The 24,410-nt window shown below is 37.8% G+C and overlaps 1 protein-coding gene across 2 annotated transcripts in view; it reads right to left on the bottom strand.

Moving 5' to 3' along the window:
* EFNA5 (ephrin A5) overlaps positions 1-24,410 on the bottom strand; it is a 207,273-nt gene that overhangs the window by 5,015 nt on the left and 177,848 nt on the right. For both annotated transcript variants that reach the window (XM_075740334.1, XM_075740335.1), the window contains 2 exons: positions 826-891; positions 350-430 (listed from right to left, as the gene is read on the bottom strand). In XM_075740334.1, coding sequence (XP_075596449.1) covers positions 350-430; positions 826-891 — 147 coding nt within the window. The remainder of the gene's footprint in view (positions 1-349; positions 431-825; positions 892-24,410) is intronic.

The raw sequence follows: 24,410 nt of genomic DNA, 5'->3' as shown, positions 1-24,410 counted from the left end.
GTGCCCATTGACATTATTTCTAAAACTTTGGGCTCAATTAGTAAATAGAGTGTTTTGCCAACATGCTGGGTGTTTGGCTTCAGGATACTGGTGAAAATTTTACACTGGCACACACCATATTTTATTAAACCATGTCACCCAAAAACTCAAATAAATCAACATCATTTTTCCTCCCCTGCATTAAACAATAATACAGGAAATATATCATAAGAGATATTAGCACTTCTAGAAATGTGCAAAAGCAGAGCGGTTGTACCATGCAAAGCATGCAGAGAGAAGAGGAAAAAAAGTACTGAAGCACCAGAGGGATACACACAATTGTTAAAAGAGATTCTCTAAGCATACTAACCTGCTGGTTCTAATGAATTTTCTACTTTGTCGTTAACATCGAAAACACGATCATGAACACCTATAGTTTTCATACAGCTGTCTATAACAAAAATAGAGATAACAGCCAAATATGTTAGTGAGATACCCTTAAACTCCCCACTTTCCTTTTTTTCTCTCTCTTTTTTCTATCTAGTTACTGTATATAATTAAGCATATTCATATTTTAAGGTCTGTGGCACTTGTCCAAATGCCACTATAGTCTTCCATTTGTACAACAGTTTAAGAAACAACAAGTTAGCAACTGCCATGTAATTAAAACAAAGCTTTATGAAAAATGGTAAGAAAATACGATGAAAATCATAACACAAATGTTGCTATACAGAACGGATACACAAGATTTAACAGTAAAAAAAAGGATTTACTGCTGTTTACTAGACAACACAGTAAAGCATGTGCTACAAAGCCACCCTTGAAAGCTTAATCTGAAGAACTTACTTGCTGGTCGCACAAAGACCTTAAGCTTTAGACAGGATCTCCTTCCATTATCTGGGATCGCAGAAGCTGTAAATGGGAAAGAAGGCAAGACAAGTGGAAGAGTAAGAGAGTGAAAAAGCAAATAATCTTTTATGCTAAAATAAAATACCCTTTATCTTCCCTTCATCTGAAGGGCTGGACACATTTCAGCCTCTGCATGTAAGGACTTCAAGTGCACAAAGTAGCTTGATTATGCAAAAGCAGGGAAAGAACTGCAGATTTTATTCTAATCCCTTTTTTGATTATTTTGCTTGGAAGAAGTGAAGCACATGGTATTTTCAATGTTTCATTATCTCCTTTCACCTTTCCACACCTTTTTCTCAAGAGGTTGTGTAATATGGTTTCTGCTGTAAAGCAGGTGTCTACTCTGAAATATTACACTTCAGAATAATTAAGATCACTTAGACAAAAGCTCGTCTTGAAACGCTGGCCATAGGCTTCAGCAACCCAAAAAGGGATAAAAAACCAAAATGACCCTGAAGGTGACAATGCTAAAAAATAGAACTATGTATCTACTCCCACAAAAGTGGAAATGCACACCATTAAATTCTACAGCAGAATCAGCCTCCATATGCTCCAGTACATCTGCCTTTGTTGAGAAAATAATCATCTTGCTTCAGTCAAAACATGATTCCCCATGTTATATAACTAACAAACCAAAACCAGCTTATTCCTGCTTTCTGCCCTCCCTCATCATTTCCCATTCAAAGTATTTCATTTTAAGAGTACTTACTGTATTAGGAGAAAAAAGAATAAGTGGAAACAACATGTCTAATAAAAAAGATCATACACATAAGACTAGTGTCAGCACCTACTTAGTTCCCAGGAAGAAGTGCTAGTGTGAAAACTTCCTTTCTAGAACTGTGCTTGCCTCAAAATACATGATCATAGGGAAATACATCTGCCTGTCACCACAGACTGGACTCCATAGTGTATTGTCTGCCAATCCGAACTCTTGGTAAGTTCCATCAACGTCTGCAATTTTCAAAGTGTGTATTGGCTTGCAGTTCAACATGCACATTGGCAACCAAGCAACTTGATGTGGGCATGCAGATTTTAATTTGTGAAAGAACATATGCATATACAGGTTTTTTGCCCTTGCAAAACCCCTCAAAAGCAATAGCTGAAAAATATTGCCTGAAGAATTACAAAGTAATTTTTATTTCATTGCCTAGTTTTCCCCATTATTCAAAAAGCTATGTACTAGGGCAGAACAAGTTGCCTTTTGCAGAAAATGGCAACTATTGGAAGCTGTCTTGATTTACAGAAGACAGTTGGGGCTGGCAAGATGTTTGTTCTGTTTATCATGGTTTCATCCATTTTTATTAATTCTGTCCCTGTTTGTGACAAATAACAAAAATTATTTATACACAGACATATGAATGTGCATTCTTTGTCTTCATGCTAAGAAGTTCACACTTGAAATGCTCCTCAACTAACTTGAAATTAATTCCCTTAGTCTTTGATGATGGGTTTTCAAGGCAGGCATCAGCTTTTTCCTAGAAGAACTTACCAAGAACTAGCAAATTCAGTACAAACACAAAAAAGGGTGCAGAGTAAGAGTCCAGTACAGCTAATGCTGTGGTTCTGCACCTGTTGAGAAGTGCTTGAAAAATTGTTTCCCTCTTTTAATCAAAAGACAAAAGTGTGTAGAAATGATGCTCCCCCTTCACAATGACAAGCAGTTAAGAAGTGTGAACAGCTGGCTTTGCTGTAGGCTCTTACTAAATCAAAGTCAGAAAAACTCCCTCTACTGACATTTACAGTAACTGGTGTGTTATTTAGGGCACAATATTTGCACTCTGTGGTTATATTCAGGAAATGGTGTCCTTTCTGTGGCCCTCACTGAATATATGCAACTGGCTAAATGCTTTGCTCAGACTAAACAGGCAGTTGTAGATTTCTCAAAAGATAAGAATCCTATAATCATTACCACGTTACCAGCATAAAGGTGGAAATAACATTTCCAATGTTAGCCAAAACAGAGTCCATACAGCAATTTTATCACTAACAGATTTTTCCTGCTCAGAAATTATTTCAGAAGTGTATCATGACCCACATTTATTTAAAGCTAAGTTTCAGCTTTGATGCTAACATGCTGTTGTTTATGTCCATAAAATAAGCACGTTTGGGCTCACTGCCATTTATCAGAATATTCTGTTAGTGACTAACTAGGATAGCTAGGAGCTAATAATATTTTATCCGGAAAAAAAAAGAAAATTAATGCTTTGTACATATAAAGTTTATATGTGTACCTAACATTCGCACACACTTCAGAGAAAACAACAGCTAGTGATTGGCCATGTTCTTTGGAAGAAAAATATTAAAATCCGTTCCCCACTTAAATCTTTTTTTCACCAGTCCTCACATGGGTTTGCATATTATAGACTATATAATGAACTGCAGTCCTATTGCAACCACAGCAATTAACTCATCAACCCAGAAACTGATGCAGTTTCAGCAATAAGTACAAAAAATTTCCAGGGAAATTATGTACTGTCAATGTTTGCAGTAAACCAGAAAGACTCCTCTTTATTCAGTGTTTTACTCCTTCAGAAGGAATAATAATGAATAAAAAAAGAACTAACCAAGTGACATATTGTTCTGCTCTCACATCTGCCTCAACAACCAAGAAGGTATAAAGGGATACACTGCAACCTCTTTGGCCTGAGAAATTTAAGAACTGTTTGTCAAGCTGGATGACTGCAATCAATTTTGTTTTCTTCCCTTCTTCTCCCTCCCTCTCCCTCTCCCTTCTCCTTTTCATCTCAAAAGAAAAAACACAGACCAGTTGCAGTATTTGCCTTAAGACCACATGTATCTGCCACAGGGAAGAGTCAGGTTGGCTCATATCATCTGTCCTCCTCTCACACACATTGCAGTAAGTTTGTCAGTATTGTTCAGTTCTCTGTTTTCTTTATTCTGCAATATGTTCACCAGTACCCTATGAAAACCCTGCCTGCTAGATTAAGATGTTCAGGATATGATGGCAACAGCTGGGGATTTTTTCCCCCTCTTTCAGCAACAAGCTGAAACAGCTAGAACCTAAAAAGACTTGAGGCTTACATGAAAAATTCTGGGATTAGTTTGAACCAAAAATCTCCTATCAAATTATCTGCAACTGGAAAAATTCAAGTCTTGACTTCAGGACCAAAGGGTAAGAAAGAGCAAAGCATTAGCTGAAGAATGTTCAGTGGTTTTAAGGTGTTTTACTTTCCAGGTTTCCAATGTAGTAGAGTCTGGTGAACTGCCTGACGCTCTCTTGCACGCTTGCAAGAGAGCAACATTGCCAAACTCTGGAAAAAAGAAAAAGAACTTCTCTTTGTCAACTGGGATCTGTTAAAGTTACTTGCCAGGTAAACTATTGCTTTTGTTGCTACATTCCACTGAAATTAGCTATAGTATAAGAAAAAATGTCCTTTCTAGGTGGTACAAAGAGAAATTTCATTCTCCCTTCTGGATAAAGCCAGGTTAGCCTCTAAGGCTTTGGTATAAGGCTTTTCTATTTGCCTGTTTTAAAGATTATATTAGCTATAAAACAGAGGCCAGTTCTGATAGCAGACAGCCTCTGATGCTAATTGAACCTGTCCCAAGCAACACTTTCCATTTCAAAAGACAAAATTCCCAAGTTAAAAAAAAAGGCAATTGAAACCTTACTGCACAACAAAAAGAAACCTTTGAAAAAAAGATGTCTTATAAGGAGCAAAAGAGGTTACATCCTCTTTTTTCCATGAATGATATTAGAATAGAAAAGGTCTGACTGGTTTAGTTTGTGTCAGGAATAATCACGATGAAAAACAGAGGAGGAACTCTGCAGTGTTGCTACATTCCATTACAATTCCTGTGGTACTTCACTCCTCCCCCGCCCTACCTCACCTTTACCACCAACTTCATGACAATCTCCTGGGTCAGTCTTTTAAAGAACATGTTTTAGACTTCATGGTTACACAAGGACATGGGGTTAGAAGGAAGTGCACAATAAAATCCCTCTGAAATCACAAGACATATGAAAACACCTCAATGATTAAAAAAAACCTGGTTTCATCTCTTTTTTTAAATAGGAAAATTCCACTATTCAAAAGAAATTCAAGTCATGATCTCTGTATTCTTGAGATGAAAATTCCATCTCCTTTAGTTGAACTAGAAAAAAAATAATGCAATGAACTACTGCAAACAGGACTAGATCCAAGCTGGATCCAAAAATGGTCCCTAAAGACAAATTAGATGAGAAAATTTCGTTTCTTTGAACCACTTTTGGCTACCATTTTTATACCCTGTAAGGAAAGGAAAGACAGTGAAGAAAATTATTCTGTCCTCATCTAGAGCCAAACCATAAATATTTCAGTATTTGCTAGCTGTATTTAAATATGGAGGAAAAAAATACAGTTCCCTTCGTCCCAGTCCTAAGCAGTTCTCTCCTAGAAAACACATGGTACATTATTAATATATTAGATATAAATAACAGGTTAGGTCCTTCCTCAGCCTGATAAGGCTTAGCAGAGTTATTCAATGACTGCAGCAAGCCACAGATAGAAAACAAAAAGTAACATACACAGAAAGTAGTGTGGGTTTTTTCCCCCAACAGTTGTGTAGTTGAATCTACTATGTCAAATCTCAAAAACTCCTTAAAGAAGTCATCCTGTTGTGTAGGTTGATGACCCAATCAAGCTACAAAGTAAGCTAATTAAAAAGTAAATGTACAAAAAAGAAAAGGTATTAAAATTTCAAAAGCAACTTGATTATCAGGACCTGCTAGTCATGTGACAAAAGCTGTAATTATTTTCTTTCCTCAGACAGGAAGCAGTTTGGCTGGCAACTATCTGAGGCTCAGTTTCTAACCTAAGAGCAAGTTATTAGGATGCCACCTACAAAAAGTGTCTCAACCATCCTATTTACTGATATTCACATGTAATCAGTGGTTTCCTCTGCTTCTCTTCTCATTCTTAGCTTTCTAATACAGCATTGCAGCTTTTCCTAAAATGCAAGTCCTGATATAAAAAAATAAGAAATCATAAATGCAATTCAAATCCTCATTTAGCACTACAAATATATTTAATATTCAAGGCACAATCCACTATGGGCAAAACTGGAATGGTTCAGCGTACAAATAGTGCTCCATTTATCTAAGCCAGTCAGGCAGCACCTTTTGTTTTAGAACAGAGGGACACTGGTAAAGGAGCATCCTTTCCTTATGCAGAAACCCAACTCACCCCACCGCATCTTCTCATGGCCCTGATATAACATGCTGCAGATACTCTGCATATGATAATTGACTATTTTGTATTTCAAGTCTCTATACTCTGAGTATTCTCTGAAGGATTATAAAGCAGCGTTCATGAAACACTGTGGACACAAGTCTGTTATCACTATTTTTGAAACCTGTGATTAATGTTTTCTTCTGCTCTTTGCTAAGTTGTCCAGCAAACAGGGTCTCCTTGTAGAGAAGATCTAAAAAATCTCACCAAGGTCTGATCTCAGTTCATTGCAGATATACTACTACCAGCACCCTCTATGTGTTACAAAAATTCTGGCACTGATAAGTGCTTCCCAACAAGAACCACTGAATAGAAGTATTTGTTTAGACTGGGAAGCCAAATGAGAATTAATTTTGAACTTCTCCCCAGTACACTAGATAGAGATGCCACACACATATAGCTGAAGTAAATACCTAACACTTACTGCCCAGTCAAAAGGGTTGCACTTGTAACTTCTGTAATCACCTGGAGAAACACCGCAAAGAGAATCTGCAGCAACCCCATACACAGGACGCTGCGTGTTTTAAATCAGAAACTCATGTTTACGCAGTCCTTCCACTCTCTTAGTCCTGTAAGTTACTGAAAATCTCTTCAGGAGAAAATATTTATAGCCGTGATTTGCCTCTAGTCCTTTCAGGCACAATACCACTCCCATTAGTCAAATCCAATATCCAGGTAACCTTATACAACCTGCAAATCATAATTCCACCAACCTGAAGTGTTTTAGCATCCAATATCCTGTGTCAGCTACAGAGCTTTAGAAAGTTTTATTTTTAAGAACAGTCATCTGCTTTTTTCTTTGTAAAGAAATGAGTATGTGTGAGAGCATTAAAAACGCAGTTTTCCATTATGTTTGCCACAGGCAATATTTCTCAATTTGTGCAAGTCAAAAGAAAAAATAGCCTATTAGTTGTTAGAAGAGCTGAGCCTTTCCCCTGTAGGTTTTCATGTGATTTACCATACAACACAAATGTATGCAAATTAGCCAGGTAAATGCAGAATTAGTTATTAATATTCTTCTCACAGTTTAGATTGAAAAAAAGTTACAAATTTGTGCAAATGGTACAACTGAAAAAGTCAGCTAGAATTTAATGAATCAATAAAACACTCCTTTGTGCGCATACATGAAGTAAGGCCCATACCTAAGGACAATGAAGGGGTCTTAAAAATTATCAATCAAAAAGGAAGTTACCGGAAAGGATTTACTGATCATTTTCTCCTTGTAAGTGTTAAAATAAAAAATTAAAAACAGATAAATACTGGTCCTATGGAAATCTCAGCTTTCACCAATACTTGAGTTTAATTTAAAAAAGAGCCTTTGCATGTCTGCTCTTTCATTCCAACATACCAGCAAAAGTTTTGTTCTGGTAGTATAAACATGACTCCATTTGGAGAAAATTAAAATATTAAAATATTAAATGCCCATGACCTACTCATTCTTCAATCAAGCACAATTCCTCAGTAAATCATGACTAAACTTATCTGTACTTTTGCTGTTGCCGAGTCTACCATCTCTCTGTATTTAGTCATCACCAAGATGAAATAAAAAAAAAATAAATTACTGAGTAAATTAAAGACTCACAAGTCTCAAACCAACAGATGGAGAGAGAGTCTTGTCTGGAAAATCACCTGATCTAGGACTGCCAACAACACTTGAAAACTAAGAAAAATTACCTAACAAGGAAAATAAATAAACAAGCAAACAGATGCAAGGCCACAGCTAATATTGCCTATGACTTAATACAGGAAAAAGTAATACGGATACTAGTATTGCCAAATGAAGTTTTAAAATCCACAGTATTTAAACAAGGGCATCTAATACAAATGTGTATTTTGCTTTACTCCTGTGTGCTTAACTACATCTGTACGAAGTCCATACATGCCTACACACACACGCCTACACACATACACAGACTTACATTCTGCACTTCATACAACATATTAAATCACAAAGTACACAGCAATGGAGAAAAAGACTTGATAAAAGCTGTGTGCAGAACAACAAACAGATTGTTAAACACTATTTTTATTTCCTAATGTCTTATACCTAATTTGCATTGGCTTTGCACTGTGTAAAAACACTGAATTATTATGGCCTATCTCATAAGTGACTATATTTCTCATACTCCCTAAAAATAGCTTAGTAAATGGAAATGACTTGCCAGACAAATGCTAGTGAGAGTTCTTGGAAGAAAGTAATACATAGTTACTGTTTCTGCATTAGCACTTAATTCTGAATTAACTATCCCATTGCAACTGCTTGACCAGGAAGAATATAATTTTGCTTGCAGTTTCTAATCCGTTGCAGTTTATACATCTGGTTGAAAGCTGCATGGACTGAAAGTAAGTTTCATATCAAAGTCATACGAAACAAAATCAAATCCTGTATGGTAACAGATGTAAACCATGGACTTCTAGTGTAATTAAGCTATTTGTGCAGCACTTCCTTTGTTAGGGGACTTAGCAGGGTCTAGCTCTGTATCTCTCTCTGGAAGGTCCCTTATCTGCTCTAGAGGGTGACTTAATGACAAGACTCCTCTGTTGTTGGCCTGCCTGGTGTACTGGAGACAGACTTTTTTTAGTGCAGAACATCAAAGCATCCCAAAGCCCAGCTGGGCACCTCCAGAGGTGAGCAGCAGCTGAGGGCTGATATGAGGCAGACAGTAAGACTTTGAATCCTGTCCAAAGGTTTATTATACTCATACTGTTATCATCTGTCCTCCCAAGTTGCCAAGTCCAGTTGAGTTCAGGAAAACACAGAATTACCTCAATGCAGGGCAGCCTGTATCCTTCACACCTTCAGGGGAACAACAAAGCAGACATTTCAGCTGAAGAAAAACCTAACCCTGTCTGAGCTGTTCCCCTGAACCAAGCCCTGAACCAATACAAGGACCAAGCTCAGCTGTTCTTTGCAAAGACTTTTTTTTTTTTTCCCTAAAACCAAGAACAGTTACGTTTGTTTATGAACCAGGGCAAAGCTGTCATCTAACTGCTGCCTGAGCTTCCCAGAGAATCTGCCTTGCCTCTGTGGTGTTTCTTCTCATTAAAAAACAAAGCTCAGCTGGAAATAAATGAAAGGCATATCCTGCTTTGAATGGACTTTTAGTTGCACGTAAGCTCCTAAGGATGTATAGATGAAGAACAGATCATACAAGTTACTCACACATGAAATATTTGCAGGCCTTTCATCTAAGAAGGTTTCTTTTTCATAAATACAAACTGTATTACATACCATAAAATAAGGGCTAATATTTCTGCACTAGCACAATATAAATGACTGATGTTATACTTTTCTATTGCAACACACCAACACTTATTAACTAGAATAAAATAAAAACCTCAGATCTCATTACTGTTTTCAGTGGCATTAACAAAACCAAATATAGCTATTGTACAACATTAAGACTGTATTAGACTAAATTGCTAATAAAACAAGTTGATACTATCAAATAGAGCACTTAGTGAAAAATATATCCTCCTCATACTTTTCATAAGCATTTTTATACTTTGATTTTCCCTTGGTATCACTAGAAATAAAATGTTTTTCTTGAAGCAGGCTATCCATTTTGCTAATTTCCATCTCTAAGAACTAGACATAAGTAAATCCTTTGAAGAGACATTATAGTCTTGTTAGCAATGACCTTCTCTTTTTGATCTTTAAAGCAACACGTTCAGCCACATGGAATTTGTGGGTATTGTATCATGTTACTAAACCTCATATACTTTAATGGACTTCATATTATCCATGTCTAGCTTTACCACTGCTGACACTGTAATTAAAGCAGAGAGAAGCATTCCATTCTACTCCATTTCCAGGGGCTTGGCACTATCTTTAAAATATTTAGAAACATTTCTAGCTTCCTATGGTATGCTTGTGAAGTCTGTCAGTTTATAAAAATACAGAAGTAATTATAAATGTTGTATTGTGCTAGGAATGTGACATGTACATAGACATGAAAAGTTACTTCTGCTGACTCACCTAAGCAAAGCAACAGAATATATTGTTTATGTCTTGTGGAGGAGGGAGAAGATGTCAAGGCAGGAAGAGATCTTCAAGAAGTTGCCTTAGGATCAGGGGAAATTTGGGAAAAAGCACGGATGGAGGCTTGTCCTTTTTTGTTATTTAAAATTAAGGCAAACAGTGAGAATAATGCAAGTTTGAATGTCTTTGAGTGCGTATGCATGTCCAAAAGTTTGCAAATGCACTGCTTAGAGAGGATATCATTGCTCAAAAGATTTCTGAAGGGCTTTTTCTCTTGGCAAAGTTCTAACAGCAGCTTGGCACAGCCTTTACAAAAATGCCTTTATGTGCACAGTCAGCTCTTACACAGACAAATCCAAATTTGAGCAGGATGGAAACCAGATATGAAATAGAAAAGGTAAAGTTTGTAAAACACATGATAGTCAACTGTAACTCAAGCTCTGATTCTGACAAGATCCTCAGGGCAGAGACCACCTGTTTCATCACACGTACTATGACGGAGTCCCAGGCCATGACTGAGTAGAGTACAAACACATTAACGTATGCCAGCACTATATTAATAACAGTACATCTTTATCAGACGAATTCCCAGTTTGCTCAAGTCCTGCAGAGGGACTATTGAACCTTCCATCACTCCATCATACAAGTCAGAAATTTTTCTCCAGTCTTTAGAAGGATTTCCTTAACCCTTCGATTTGATGCCTTTACCATGAAAAATTCCAGAACCATCAAGCTGTAGCTTTCTCTTTAACTAAAATTTGTCCAGTCTATCAGGCAATAGCAGTTTTATTTAAACTTCTAGATCCCTGCTTCTTTTTTTCACTTGTCTAGTTTGTGTTCGGTGCCACAGGTTGCACTCATTCTTTGAAATCTGTTTTTGAAAAAAGCCAACCTATGTGAGAATAGCTGCAGCCTCATCAAGGAGAACTGCTGCCTTGTGAAGAATTTGACATGTCTCACCTATTCCAGAAAAGGACCATACATGTCATAACTATGACTGTGGGAAAGTCTGAAACACCCATGGGATAGCTAACCTTTCATTTTATTCTGCCACAAATTATTTCCTTCTGCGCTTTTTTTCTTTTCTAGATTAATGTATACCACAGGATGTTTAGCCCTATTTCCAGTGATCATTCCCAGATGAACTCAGAATTAGACATATATGTGTACACTTTTCCATAACTGGGACTCAAAAGCCCGGGTGGTTTGGAAACCATTTTTTAAAAGCAATTAATATCTCATCAGATTGTTGAAACACACAGGTATCTCTCAAGCTTTTGTCTTCCTGAATCAGCATGACAATTGTTCTCTCAGAACTGAAGCATTTCTCCACCACTCTTCCAGAAAAGTCCCTGTTTCACACTAACAATCTTTCCAAGCAGACTGGGAAATTCTCATCTCTATTTTCCATCTGCTACTTTCTGATGTAAGCAAGCACCTCCCCACTGCAGGCTTGGTCCTCTATTCTGCACATGTTAACCAGCTAAAGGAACTTGCATAACCAAGTTGTGAGCAGCTTCTAATGGTGCTTCCCATGTGTATCTAAGATCATACAAATGGAAAACAACATGGGATAACACAAAATCACTTACTTGAAACCTCCTTCCAGATACACATTTAACTTCAAAAGAGATGGGCAAAAAACTCTGCCAAATTAATTCTCTCAACCACGCAGTATCCATTACTGCCTGATTTAAGTGCCTCTAACCTAACGTGGTGTCTCCACTCCACCATGGGTGGAGACCTCAAGCCTGGTCGTACTAGAGCAACCCTGCCAGTGTATTACACAATCTCTATCCCACATTCTGTAACCATGAAGACCTGCTTACATTTGTATCTCAGTTCCTGGCTAGTCCATATCAATAAACATCTGCACTGGATATAGTTCTGGTAGCTATGCAGAGCTGCATGACAGTATGCATCAGATGCTTCTTTCCCCTCACGTTTAAAAGTGGGTTCAGTGTACCAAGTTTCTTCAAAGAAGCCCAGATACACTCTCATTTACCTTAGTTAGGAAAAGAATGACTTGAAATGCACGTATTTTCTCCTTGAGTTACTGCAGCAAAACATGCAGTACTCCAAAAAAAATTCCCAACCGAACAAACAAAAACCCTCAGTCTGAGATCAAATCTCTAACTTTGAGGTGGAGGGAGGCATCAGATCTGCAAATATGTGGGTACTATTTGATGTGGAGTCTTAACAAGTGTAGTGGATGCTTTCATATACATCTTTGAATTATACAATATGGTATTGCTGGCTGCAGGGACAAAAAACCCGAGTATGCCTACATGGATGCTGCAGTGCCAGCTAAGGCAGGCTATGCATGCCTGCTGCTTGCCCGTCCTGCTGTCACAGCTGCCTCAGGCACCAAGTGGTGACACACGGGGTCCAGCACACCTCAGCAGGGCTTCCAGCCAGGACAACGGTAAACCTTGGTCTGTCTCATGGCCTCCTTCAGAGACTGCATAGCCAGAAACAATGACACAGAAGAATCCTTCAGGTTCTGTGTTTCTAGTTAATTTTTCAGATCTCTAAACTTCCACTTCACCTTTTAGGGGTCACTGAATAATTTGTTGTTTAGCCAAGTAAGAGTGCTTGTGGTACACTCCTGCATTTTTCTGTTCTCTCCTTGTGAAATAGCCTGCAGAGACACGACTATTTTTTTTTCTTGGACTAAGCTGGATTTTTTTTGTTTTTTTGAAAGCCCACGAGGTGCATAATCAAAGCTGGCACCAGAGCAGCCTAATTACGAAGCCCAGCAAGGAACTTTCGCACACATTTTGTGGACTTCAGATTTCCCATTCACAGAATCTTCTGGCTGGGAAAGTAGGATCATGAGAAAAGTTCAGAAAACAGAACCCAGACTGGCAGTAAATAATTTTTCACTTCTGCCTTTAATACCAAGATCAAATAAAGAAAAACTGAACCTGTATTTGTAACATGTCATTCCATTTTTGTTTGAGAAAACGTCCTGAACTCCTCAGAATGAGGATTGACAGGAGGTGGGGAGGAATTAAGGTTTATGTTTTTGTTTTGTTTCATTCAGAAAAAACCATGCATCTTAAAACAGAGCTGCAGAAAAATAGCAGGTCTGAAGCACTATCAGTGCTAGCTGCTTTCTGCTGAGCTGAAGTGACCATTTTCAAATCCTTTCAATCTGTGGTGAAAAGATCATTACCATGCTACTCCCGGGAAGTCAGTCCTCCTGCAAGTGAGCTCCTTTGTTATGAATATGGAACAGATGGAACCAAATCTATCTGCTCCATAGGAACAAAAACACTTACAACCTAGCTCTCTCTATTAAAGACTCTACTTAGCTCCTTTATAGCACTGGCTTTCTGTGCACTGCTGTGAGGTTTTGACTTTATAGAAAAAGGCACTTCATAAAAGCAATAGTTCTTGCTCTTAAACCAAAAGCGGCCTAAGAACTGCAGAAGATGAATGCAGAGTTTAACCTGCATGGCTCCTTGGAGATATGCAAATATTCAATTACTTTTTTTTAAGCTAGAGAAAGGATTTTTTTTCTGAGGAGGAAAAATAGCCATATGTTGCAAAGACTGTGCATCAATGACAGTGAAATACATAGATGATAATATGCTATTCACTCTAATAAAGGTTGTTACTGCAAGAAGGAACATGGATTTTATTTGTACATATGTAAGTGTGGATCAAGATGACACTTCTGCAAAGAAATCTGTATCAATCTTTCAAAAATTGACTTTTTTTGGTAGGAGACAAAACGCCCTGAAATTAGGTCCCCACCATGAATACAAAAGAGATTTAATGCATCAATTTATCTCCAAATATTGCATTTTGTTGGGCCTGTTTCCTAAGACTTTAACAGAAACTACATCAATATTATACCAATAAACTTTGCAAATTGAAAATACGCATAAACTGTAGCTGAAACCAATAGATGTACTTACTGACTCTGCTCATTGGCAGCAGCATTAAGCAGATACAGGTAGAATGTCTGTCACTTCTCCTACTATAAGAACAATAGTGAATGTTTATTCCTAGCCACTCATACACACAGATATGGTTTATATCAAGTTCTTACAAAAACCCATACAACAGAAGTCAGCAGCCTCCTTTACTCACTGTTTAAAATGTTAATACATTTACTGTCTGGCTGCTTTTTCAGAAGTAATTGAAAAAAGGATTTCTGTAGCAGGATGCTTTGATTCTGACTAAATCAAGTCTTCAGGCAAATCTCCCCCTGCCAGCGAAGGCACAGCTTGCATGAAGTCGTAACCTTTGTTGGTGGAAGGGAACTGGCCTCGAAACAGATCATGAAGCAGATGTTTTATGCCAAATCAGAGTCTAGGGATACACAAGCTACTGCAAATAAAACTCTTCTCCTGTCTGTTAATTCATTTCAATTCCCTACAGTGTGAAATATGAACTTGCCAACAAATGGCCAGTGTGCTATGCAGCGCAGCAGGGAGAGCAAGTGCCACAGATGCACCAAGGGCTGGAAAACTCTTTCACTGCGTCTGCTTTTCAGCCAAAGCCTCAGCAGTGACATGTGGGAGCTACCTCCAATGGAAGGTGATGGCATTTATACAGACAAGTTTCCATCAGCTCCAATTATAGAAATTATGTGTACTTGCTTGGAGGAGGAGGAGGTTCATATGGCTGTATCCACCATTTGTGGTCATTAGTGGCTGACAACTAAGGTAGATAGGTTTTTTAAAATGAATTTTCTTTACATTTTTTCCACCTGAGATATGACTGCTGAGAAAATATCGACCTATGGACCTACCAAAAAAAATAAAAAAAAATAAAAAAAATCATCCCATCAGCTTACTGTCAGACATCTGCTACAGAACTTATGACAAAAGCCCTACAGGAAATCCCATTGTTGAGTAGTGGAGCACCTTCATACTAGGAGAGGGAGCACCTCTGAGGAGCATGGCAGGATTCTGGTGGGACCTGGACAAAGGTCCAAGCATTGGACCAAGACAGTTCAATGCTCCGACTCCCTCTGTTATTGGTCTTCCCATCTAGATGTTTCCATCTGATTAAAGCATTACGTGTCTAGAGACACACATTTACTCTTGAGAGATAGCTGTTTAAAACACTAGTTAAAAGTAAAAGAAACCTTGTACTTTCAAGTCAGTTTCCATGTGCATCAACATTACAATGACTCTTCTATGTGTTTCTAAGCTAACAACTGCACTTTGTATTAAAAGGAAGGAACAGCTAACAATACTAGACTATCTTAGTCCTTGATTATCACAGAGCAGAAATGGGGCTCCAGTTGATAAGAATATTATATTTGCACTTAAAGAAACCCAACAACAAACCCAAAAAACCCCAGTAAACAAAAAACTCCTGGTAAAACACAAACATACCATTCAAAAGAACCTACTGACAAACTTTCAAGATGTTTACAATCTGCAATAGAGATCACATTTTCAGAAGAAGTCAGTGCTTCATGTGCAAAGCATTTTAGAAATCTGGCCAACTATTTGGATACCTAAGTGACAGCTAAGTACTTCTAAAATTATGACTCTAATTGGGAATGCTAAGCACTTCTGACATATGGCCTGTAATATGTAATCTATTTATTTTACCTACTTTTGGACTGGGATCAAGAAAGAACAGGATTGAAGAAGCATATGTGCAATTTACATAGAATAAATTACATATATTGTATCTACTCTGGGTTTAGGTCGATTGTGCTGTTATTTTTTTTCTTATTTGAAAATCTATGTGTTCAGGTGCATTTCACATCAGTCCCCTAAAGCCTAAATAAAGATTCAACTGAAATGTAGATGCACCAAAATCAATCTCATTTTCATTGATGGTCAAGTAAAAAAAGACCACGATGATCAACTAACATGTGTGGATAGTTGTCAGAATTTTTTTTCAGAAGTCCAGTTAAAGTGAATCAAATTAATAATTTTTAGCATGCAGGTACATACACAATCTCTATTTACTTTTCAAATCTGAAGCAAAACCATCAGTGGGAAATTTATGTCAATAACACAACCCGCCCTTGTTTCTTCATGAAATGGCACAGAAAAACCTTATTGCTACTTTTACTCTTCTCCCCCCCCCCCCCGCCCCAACAGAAAGCTATTATTTCAGGGTCATCTTTCTTCAGCCTAAAGTACAGCTGCTGAAGAGCTAGGGCAATTTCATAGGACTTTCTGTTGCTGTATTATTTGTGTGGCTTTCAGTGATGAATTCTTTGTAGAATGTACATGTACTTATAATTTCACCTCATATTTATAAGGGTGCAATGCAGATTTACATGTACATATTAGCATACAGAATAACATATGTTGTTCACAAGCCCTTTGTGAAACGGCATATATCCTCATAAAAATCCAGGTGTACTCACACAAGTACCAAAGTTAATTTTAATTTACATTTCTAAAGCACAATGTTCCTCATAGTCAATACAGTTCCAAAAATTTTCTTTTCCTTTTCTGCCTACAACTTCAATGTGGCACCAGGTTCCCCAAGAGATTTATTTTTGGCTTACAACTGGTTTTCACTCAAAATATCCTCTAGGTCACTAAAATAAAAAATTCCGGGGCAGAAATACCTCTTTTCAGGTCAGTTAGAATATTAAGAAATATTTTCCCTTGATAGTCTTTTATAAGGTTTTTTCCCAAGCTAACCCTTAATGCACATCTTTTAGACCTGTGTAAAATCTAGAACAGATTACTGGATTTCCAAATTATCCTGTAATTTAGTTAGAAGCCACACTATTGTTTCTGATGAGAACAAGCAGCTGGTGTGGCTGAACAGAGAGTGGTTCAAGGGTCGGAGAGTGCACAGAGCCCTCAAATCACCCCTCCCAGCAAACACCCACCATTACACAGAATTAGGTGCCAGGTAACTGAAAAGCTACTGGAAAAGGCAGTTTCTCCCTCAATTAAGAAGGCAGCAATAGCATGGCATGACACAAAATTTGGAGAATTCCAATGAAAATGAACATTTTATATTTTGCATCCCAAGGATTTTGGTGGCAAACCAAAATGGTTCTTGTCTGAAAAGGGGACTAATTTTCTTAGGGAAGCTGGAGCACATTTGTAGAGAATGGCTCCTTCTGTCATTTTCTTCAACAAGAGAGATTTCAGTGGGAATGTTTTGCCTCTAATGCACATCCATTTCCACTGTAGTTACCAGGAAGGAGAGGGGAACTAAGCACAGCAAGGAAGTAAAGTTAACACCTCATATAGCCACACTTTTACCCTGAGAAGTACTGCAAGCAGTCCCCTTCCTGCACCAGGGCTGAATTTATTTTTAACCTCACTTTAACTTTGGAAAGCGCAAGCAATGTGTAGTGATAATGGCATGGTTACACCACATCGAGGACAAGAAAGAACAACTGGTCAGTTCAGCCCATAGAGGAGACAGACAATCTAGTGAAAGTACAATACAATCCCCAGGAGCCACTTCACTGAGATTTAATATTATAAATGTCTAAACTTAAAGTGGAGTTAAAATTATGTATATTTTTAGTTTGACAAAATTAGCGTTTTTATAGTCACAATAGCTAAAGCCTTTAACACAAAAAAATTATTTTTTATCAAAGATTTAAACAATGTGTGACTTTTTCATATTACTTTTGTTTTCTATATATATGCATATATGCACATATAAGAGCATACAATCCATACACACATAGCTGCTAAATAAATACATGGTAAGTATAGGAAAAAAGGTCATGAGTAGAGAAGGAAACATTGTTACAAACATTTTGTCATTTTTGAAAGAACAGTACCTCTAAACCAACACTCGGCCTTACGGGAAAAAAAAAAAAAGTAATAGATTCTTCACTAAATAGATTCACTGCAAGTTTCACACATGCTTATATTAAGCCATGGATATGATCAAGTTCTCGCACTCCACTGAATTTATCAGCTGCCCCGTACTAATTTTGGGGAACGAGAGGGCACATTAACTCAGTGTCAAAAGAGTTCCAAAAACTCCATGAACCAGAATCACCCCTGTGGAAATCTCTTAAGTTTGATGTGGAACAGAAGCCTTCCCTATTACAGTTTGAGTATTAGCCATAGTAAGTTTCTCAGGGGGAATAACACTACTTCTACTGATTTTATCATCTACTTTTCTTGTGAAATATTTCACTGAAAATAATTGGAACCTAATGATGCTTCAGAGGAGTCTCTACACAAGAGAAAGAAATAACAGGAAGAAACGTTATGTTTGAGACTATACTTTCTTTTCACAGGATCCTTAGACATCCAATGGGAACTGTCAGAGCCACCAATCAATTAATTTTCTAATCTCTCTGTAATGACTTTTTTTCTCCTTCAACCCTTGTTTGTCTCCTTTGTAGCAAACAGCTGATTTTTCACTTGTGTTTTGACTTCCTTCATTTTATACCATCCTAAAATGCAAAAGTGGAAGAAAAAAGGGAGCTAGCCATAACGGAACAAAGTATAGCATGTCTGTTCTTTAATTCCTTGGAACATGATAAGCTCAAAAAGTAGTATGCTTAGGAAATTGATTTTATCTGTCCAAAACATGTGAAAGCATGAAGGTCATGCTGGCAGTCTGCCCTGCATTGCTGTTAAATCCTGCAATATTAATTTTGACCTCCTCCTTATCATTCCAGTCATTTCTTCACACCCTATACAGAGTTCATGGACTGCTCCTACAGTACTCCATAGAACTATTTGTAGATGCACAGAATATGAAGCGGTCACCTGTACTACTTTTTCCTGGAGATCTAAATAGGGCACAGGAAGCCATCTTGAGGAAAAAAAGGCAAAGAAAGAAGAAAAGCATGATGAAAAAATGAACCAAAATGTGATAAAGCAGCAGTTAGATAGATATCTCACTTCTATGGGAAATTTGGACTTGCCAAAAAATTAAGAAATGTGGGTCTGGTTTGTTTTTTAACCTCATTCTGCTTTGTCAATTAACCTGTTTCTACTCTTAAAATAAATTACACCATCTTGTGCCTCCACTGTATAATTTTATCAAGGAGGCGACAAATCATGCTGGCAGTGACGGTCCACGCTAAATTGGAATGCATAGTAAAATACAGTTTTCCTCAAATGAATTGCTGAAACCGTTAATCTTTATCTAAATGCCCATAATAACTGTTTTGTTCTCTGTGGCAGTTGGGAGAAAAAAATGTCTTCCAGAAAGCATTTTGGCAGCCAGTCTGCTTGTTAATAAAACCTGGAGAAACATTTGTGATTAATATAAATTACTAATTCCACTTTTAATGCCTAAACGTGACAGTGACTAATTTACACAGTTTCGCTTGAGCTGCCACTGAGTATTTCAAGTGGGACTGCGAACAAAAAAAGCTGTTGCGCCGGTGTACGCTCCTAAGCAAAGCTACCATGCCACAGATGAGGAACCCTATCTCTGGCAGTAATTTCTAACCAGACTGGCTGATTGCTCTGCTTGGGCTGGGGAGGGAAAGGGTCAGCAGTGAAAGCTACCCAACCCCCTTCTATTATAAGCTGCAAGTGGCACATTTTGTACAGACGTGGGAGCTGGTTACAACAAACTGAGGCTGTGAGGCAGCTGGTGCTTCTGCTACCTAGTCAGCAGCATTTTTTAGTGCTACAATGGGAGACAGCTAAAATCTTCCCCATTTAAGTTCAGAACTCAGTACTGCAGCAAAGCGTGTGGGCTGGAACGTGGGCGCTTTGCAGCACACCAACAAACAGCTACCAAGCAGAGGTGGTCTTGAGATTGCACAGATCACTCCAGTGAGACCCAGGTAAGAGATACAGCACTATGAATGGTGAAAAAGAAATAATACCCGTATTTCAAGCCTTCAGACAACTGGTTCAACAACTTATAACTTTGTCTTGTAATAATACTTTACATGTATTCTTAAACATGGTTATTAATTTGAAACTCCAGTAGTGTTATATAATTTGCCTGCTTATATTCAACTGCTAATAAAATAATTTTAAAAGTCTTGTGAAATATAAAAATTTGAGAAAATAATTGGCTAAATGATAACCTATCCATGTCAATTGCTCACATCTCAGCTACAAAACACTGTCATTATCCTCACTGGAATACACTTTTACTTCTGAACAAACATATGGTTTGCTTCTGCACCTCTCTCTGACAAAGAAACACATTTTCTATCTTGCTGATGTGCCTATGGAGTTTTGACTATGCCATTCCTCCCTTCTGCTTCTTGATGCTGTTTACAGAAAGGACCTAAGGATGTCAGATCCCACTTCCATGAAGCACCAATGGGAACTGCACACATAACTCCATTCCCCTGGGAAAAAACAAGTTCATGAATTTTCTGTGCATCAGCAGCCAGAAGCAGAGAAGTGTTAATACTAAGTCCTCTTCAAGAGGACAGGTTGCATTCTTTTATAGTTCCCAGGGTGCTTAAGAAAGACACGATGACTTTTTCAGCCTAAGACTACTTTATTTCTGCTCAGGATTTCTCCAGAATACATTCACATGTGTACAGACAGCAAGCCCTGCTGCAGCTGCTGCTAGGGATCCTGACTTCAATCCCAATGCAGGGCTCTGTGCTGTAGGATAGTTCATTCTTCAATGCCTTGCAGCTGAATGTCTTCTGCAAAACCCTAAAATATTAGGCAGAAGTAGTCCACATGCAATTTTTAATGATACAGGCATCAAGACACAGGAAGACGACCCAGTATTACTAAAAGCAGATGTGTTAAAAAACACGTAAGAAGAAATCCAAGCTCATATATTCACAATATGCCCACCTACAACTCTTAAAACATAATGTACGTTAAACTGTTCTGGTGTACTTTTCCCTGAACACATTTTGAACACCACTACGACTGAATCGTCAGGGCTCTTTAAATTGATTAATATACTGCCATTCTGATTATCCTTCAAATAATTAAGATCATTTCACCCCCAGAAGATCAGCAACAGCAATGTTATTCCCCATATCCATCACGAGGAGCCTGGTTACTTTTGTGCATAGAGGCATGGCACGAGTGAGATTCTGATACACCTTCAAGCCATTCTTAATTCCCTAAAGCAGTGCTGTATCTTGCTGGCTATATCACTTGATACTTTAAATAGTAAATATCCATGATGTAAAAGGGAAGCCAGGGAGATTTTAGAGGCAGTAAAAATCTCATTTGGTCAATAATGTAGATACGAGGATGACCTACTGCTTTCCTGAGGGAAAGTATAAACATTTGGAAGTCTGAAATGATTTTCCCGTAATTTTTCAGAATAAAGCACTTCTATGCATTTCTAAATACTCTGTGAAAAATCTTATTCTACATTATTTATATGCACTTGCACATTATTTATATTCACTTGCCAAGAATCTTGGAGATAGGAGTATTAACTGCATGTGCCATTTTGAGCCCAGAGTCTTGGCCACCTTGTCTGAATAGTATGCATTACTGGGGAATAAAAAGTTATTGAGAACTCCATAACATTCTCCTATTTAACAACCTCCTGTAATACCAGAGGCTTAGATAGCTTAGAAACAAATCTACTTCTTTTAAATCAAAGTATTTATGAAAATATGGAGTTGAATGTTGAATATTAACTTAAGAAACAAGATCATCAGCCAATTGCTCAGCATGTGGAAACATTTTTTCATTGAGGGAGTTTGGTTTTGGTCTATTGGTTGCAGGCATGCATATATTCTCAGTTTGTATCATGAAACACAGTTTCAGCACAGAAAGTGCTGCCTTGGTGACTTAGTCTGAGGAACAGGGAGACTAACATGCTGATGACATGAAGGCAATGAAATACAACAGTGTTATTCCAAATGTCACTGCTACGTTATTTCCGTTTCTGTTGGCATCTGCTCCATGTTACAAAACGCATACTTCCAATACAACAGCTCATTAAACAGGTTTCAGTTTGCTCAGAAATCAAATTAGAACACTGTTACAGAGTTATAAGTCCTCAGATAATTATTAATAATACACTCCACTTCTATGAGTTCTTTCATCCAAGGAATCTACATGCTTCACCTTATTAATCTCATAACATCCCAGGGAAGTACCACTGCAAAAAGCCTCACCCACCGCTGAAGTGCAGCCACCTCTGAGATGTTAAGTTGTAGCTGTTGAACATCAAAATTGATTTAAAGCAAGGAATGATGAATGGTCCATCAGGATTTAAAAGGCTGTGTGCAATCCATTCAATTGTACTTCCAGCAGAACACTGGAATTTAAATACTTTTAAGAAAGTTGCAATGGGATTTTTACAAGAATCACAAATGTTAAAAAGTATAGTAATCCATAACCACCACTATGGAACATGTAGTCACCATTTCCCATAAGGCAGGTGTGTCACAGCCTTGTCAAGTTCCTAATGCTCCTTGGAGGTCTTTTATGCAAGGTCTAGCTGATCTATCTTTTTAACGTTTGTGATTTGACGATCACATAACAACATTCAATATATGCTATATTTTCCTACAAACTGAACTGGCCTTCATCGAGCATGTTAGATGAGAAGGAAAAAAAAAGACAGAGGAAAGAACACCCTGTCCCTCATCCTTTCGGTCTGTGGGCACTCCCTCATTCTTGTAATGTCCAGAATCAGTACTTCAGTAGAAAGCAACACAAGTCACTGGTCTTCCTACAGAGTGAAGACAATATACAATATGTTCATGAGACAGCTGTCAAAGTTGCACATACATAGTATATCCTCCCCTCTTTTATATTTGGACTGCTATCAGGATCTTAATGGCACTTGATTTTTTGAAGCACATGAATCCAAATCATCTTCTTTCAACTTGTTATCTGAAAGACATTCCTTCCCTTTGAAAAACTCAAACAATAGAAACCCAGCACTTTCATGGGTTCTCTCTTCATTTTCTTATATGGATTTCTCCTGAAGTCTCAAATTATTCAACAGCTTTTAACACTCCCTTTGAGGATTCTAAGAACACTACCAATGTCAAAATCTATTAGACACTGGTGATTGTTTCTGCTTTCTTTTTAGCAGGACCAGCACTTAGTTCTTCTGATGCTTTCTAACAGAAACCAGTCCTTTAATCTACACACTAGACTAAGCATGAATTCCCTTTTAAAGGTCACCTTCCTTGTCTGTCTAATATTATCACACAAAAATATTTTTAAAGTACACATTTATCAAACCCTTTCAATTGCTTTGATTTCATTCAGAACATTTTGAGTGATTCTGGTAAACCAGCTATCAAAGCAGGATTCGTTGTAGAGTGGCATGTCTGAGTCCACTGCTGTCAAAGTAGCATCAGTGTTTATGCTGATCGGATCTTGACTGAAAGGTTAATGGGGGACCCAGCAATAAACAATGTTTCCCCAAAAGAAAAGTGCAATTAACACACTAAAAATGTTTGTAATTCCCTCAGCATCTTTTAATAATGTTCTGTAGTTAACCTTCATTTTTTAGCTTTTGCTGCAAACCAGGATGTCTAGAGAGAGAGAGTTCCAAAAGGGATCTTCTGACCTTGTGTCTTCAAAATGCAATGAGAAAACACAAACATCAGCAGTGCCCGCATTAACTAACGCCTGCTGAATTGAAGACAGACGGCCTTTTTTCACTTGCTGAAAGACAAATCCAGTCTTCACTTTCAAAGCAAAAGATCTGCTACTTAAGTCAGCCTTTCCATGAGTAGAAACAATTTTTAACAGAAGTTTAGCCTATGGAGTAAATACAGTGACTCCACTGCCCCCAGTATAAGCTGAACATGGTATGACAAGATTTACCATCAATCTGCTCTACTCCTGTCTCTAGAACTTGCACAACTTTCTAGAGCTAAAGTCCAAACTTTGCCCAAAGCCAAATTTTTGACTTTGAGTCCCAGTATTGGCAGATTGGCGGGGGTGTGTGTGTGTGTGTGTGTGGGGGGGGTGTAGCAAGATGCAAAGCAGGCCTTTTACAGCATATAAGTTATTGATATGAGGGAAAAACCCCACACAAATAGGGGTTTTGCTGAAAGATCTTCTCATACAATTGCAGACTGTGCTCAGTGGAAAAAGCAAAATAATCTGTTTTCATGTATGGATTGTCTTATTTTGTCCTACAGAAAACGGTACCATGGGTATTGATCAAGATGCCAAATACAGATTTAGCCAAGGACTTCTTGGGACAAGTAGCGTTTGTTAGATGTATACAAAATGACCAACTGCCTGAACAAGCAGATACACAAGGTACACAATGGGTGATTGCAAGAGATGTCCAGTCTTTATCATAACTACAAATGGAAGAACAGAAACTCCCAGAAATAGAGAGTATTGCCATTAAAATGGAAACTAATTACTTCCCCACAGCTCTAAGGACACTCTGAAGAAGAATCAGTATTAGGTACACTGGTGAACATCAAGGAGCAATTCTCCTTTACA

The sequence above is a fragment of the Balearica regulorum genome, chromosome Z (genome assembly GCF_011004875.1).
Source record: "Balearica regulorum gibbericeps isolate bBalReg1 chromosome Z, bBalReg1.pri, whole genome shotgun sequence".
Lineage (NCBI taxonomy): Eukaryota > Metazoa > Chordata > Aves > Gruiformes > Gruidae > Balearica > Balearica regulorum.
This window is presented reverse-complemented; position numbering and strand designations above follow the sequence as displayed.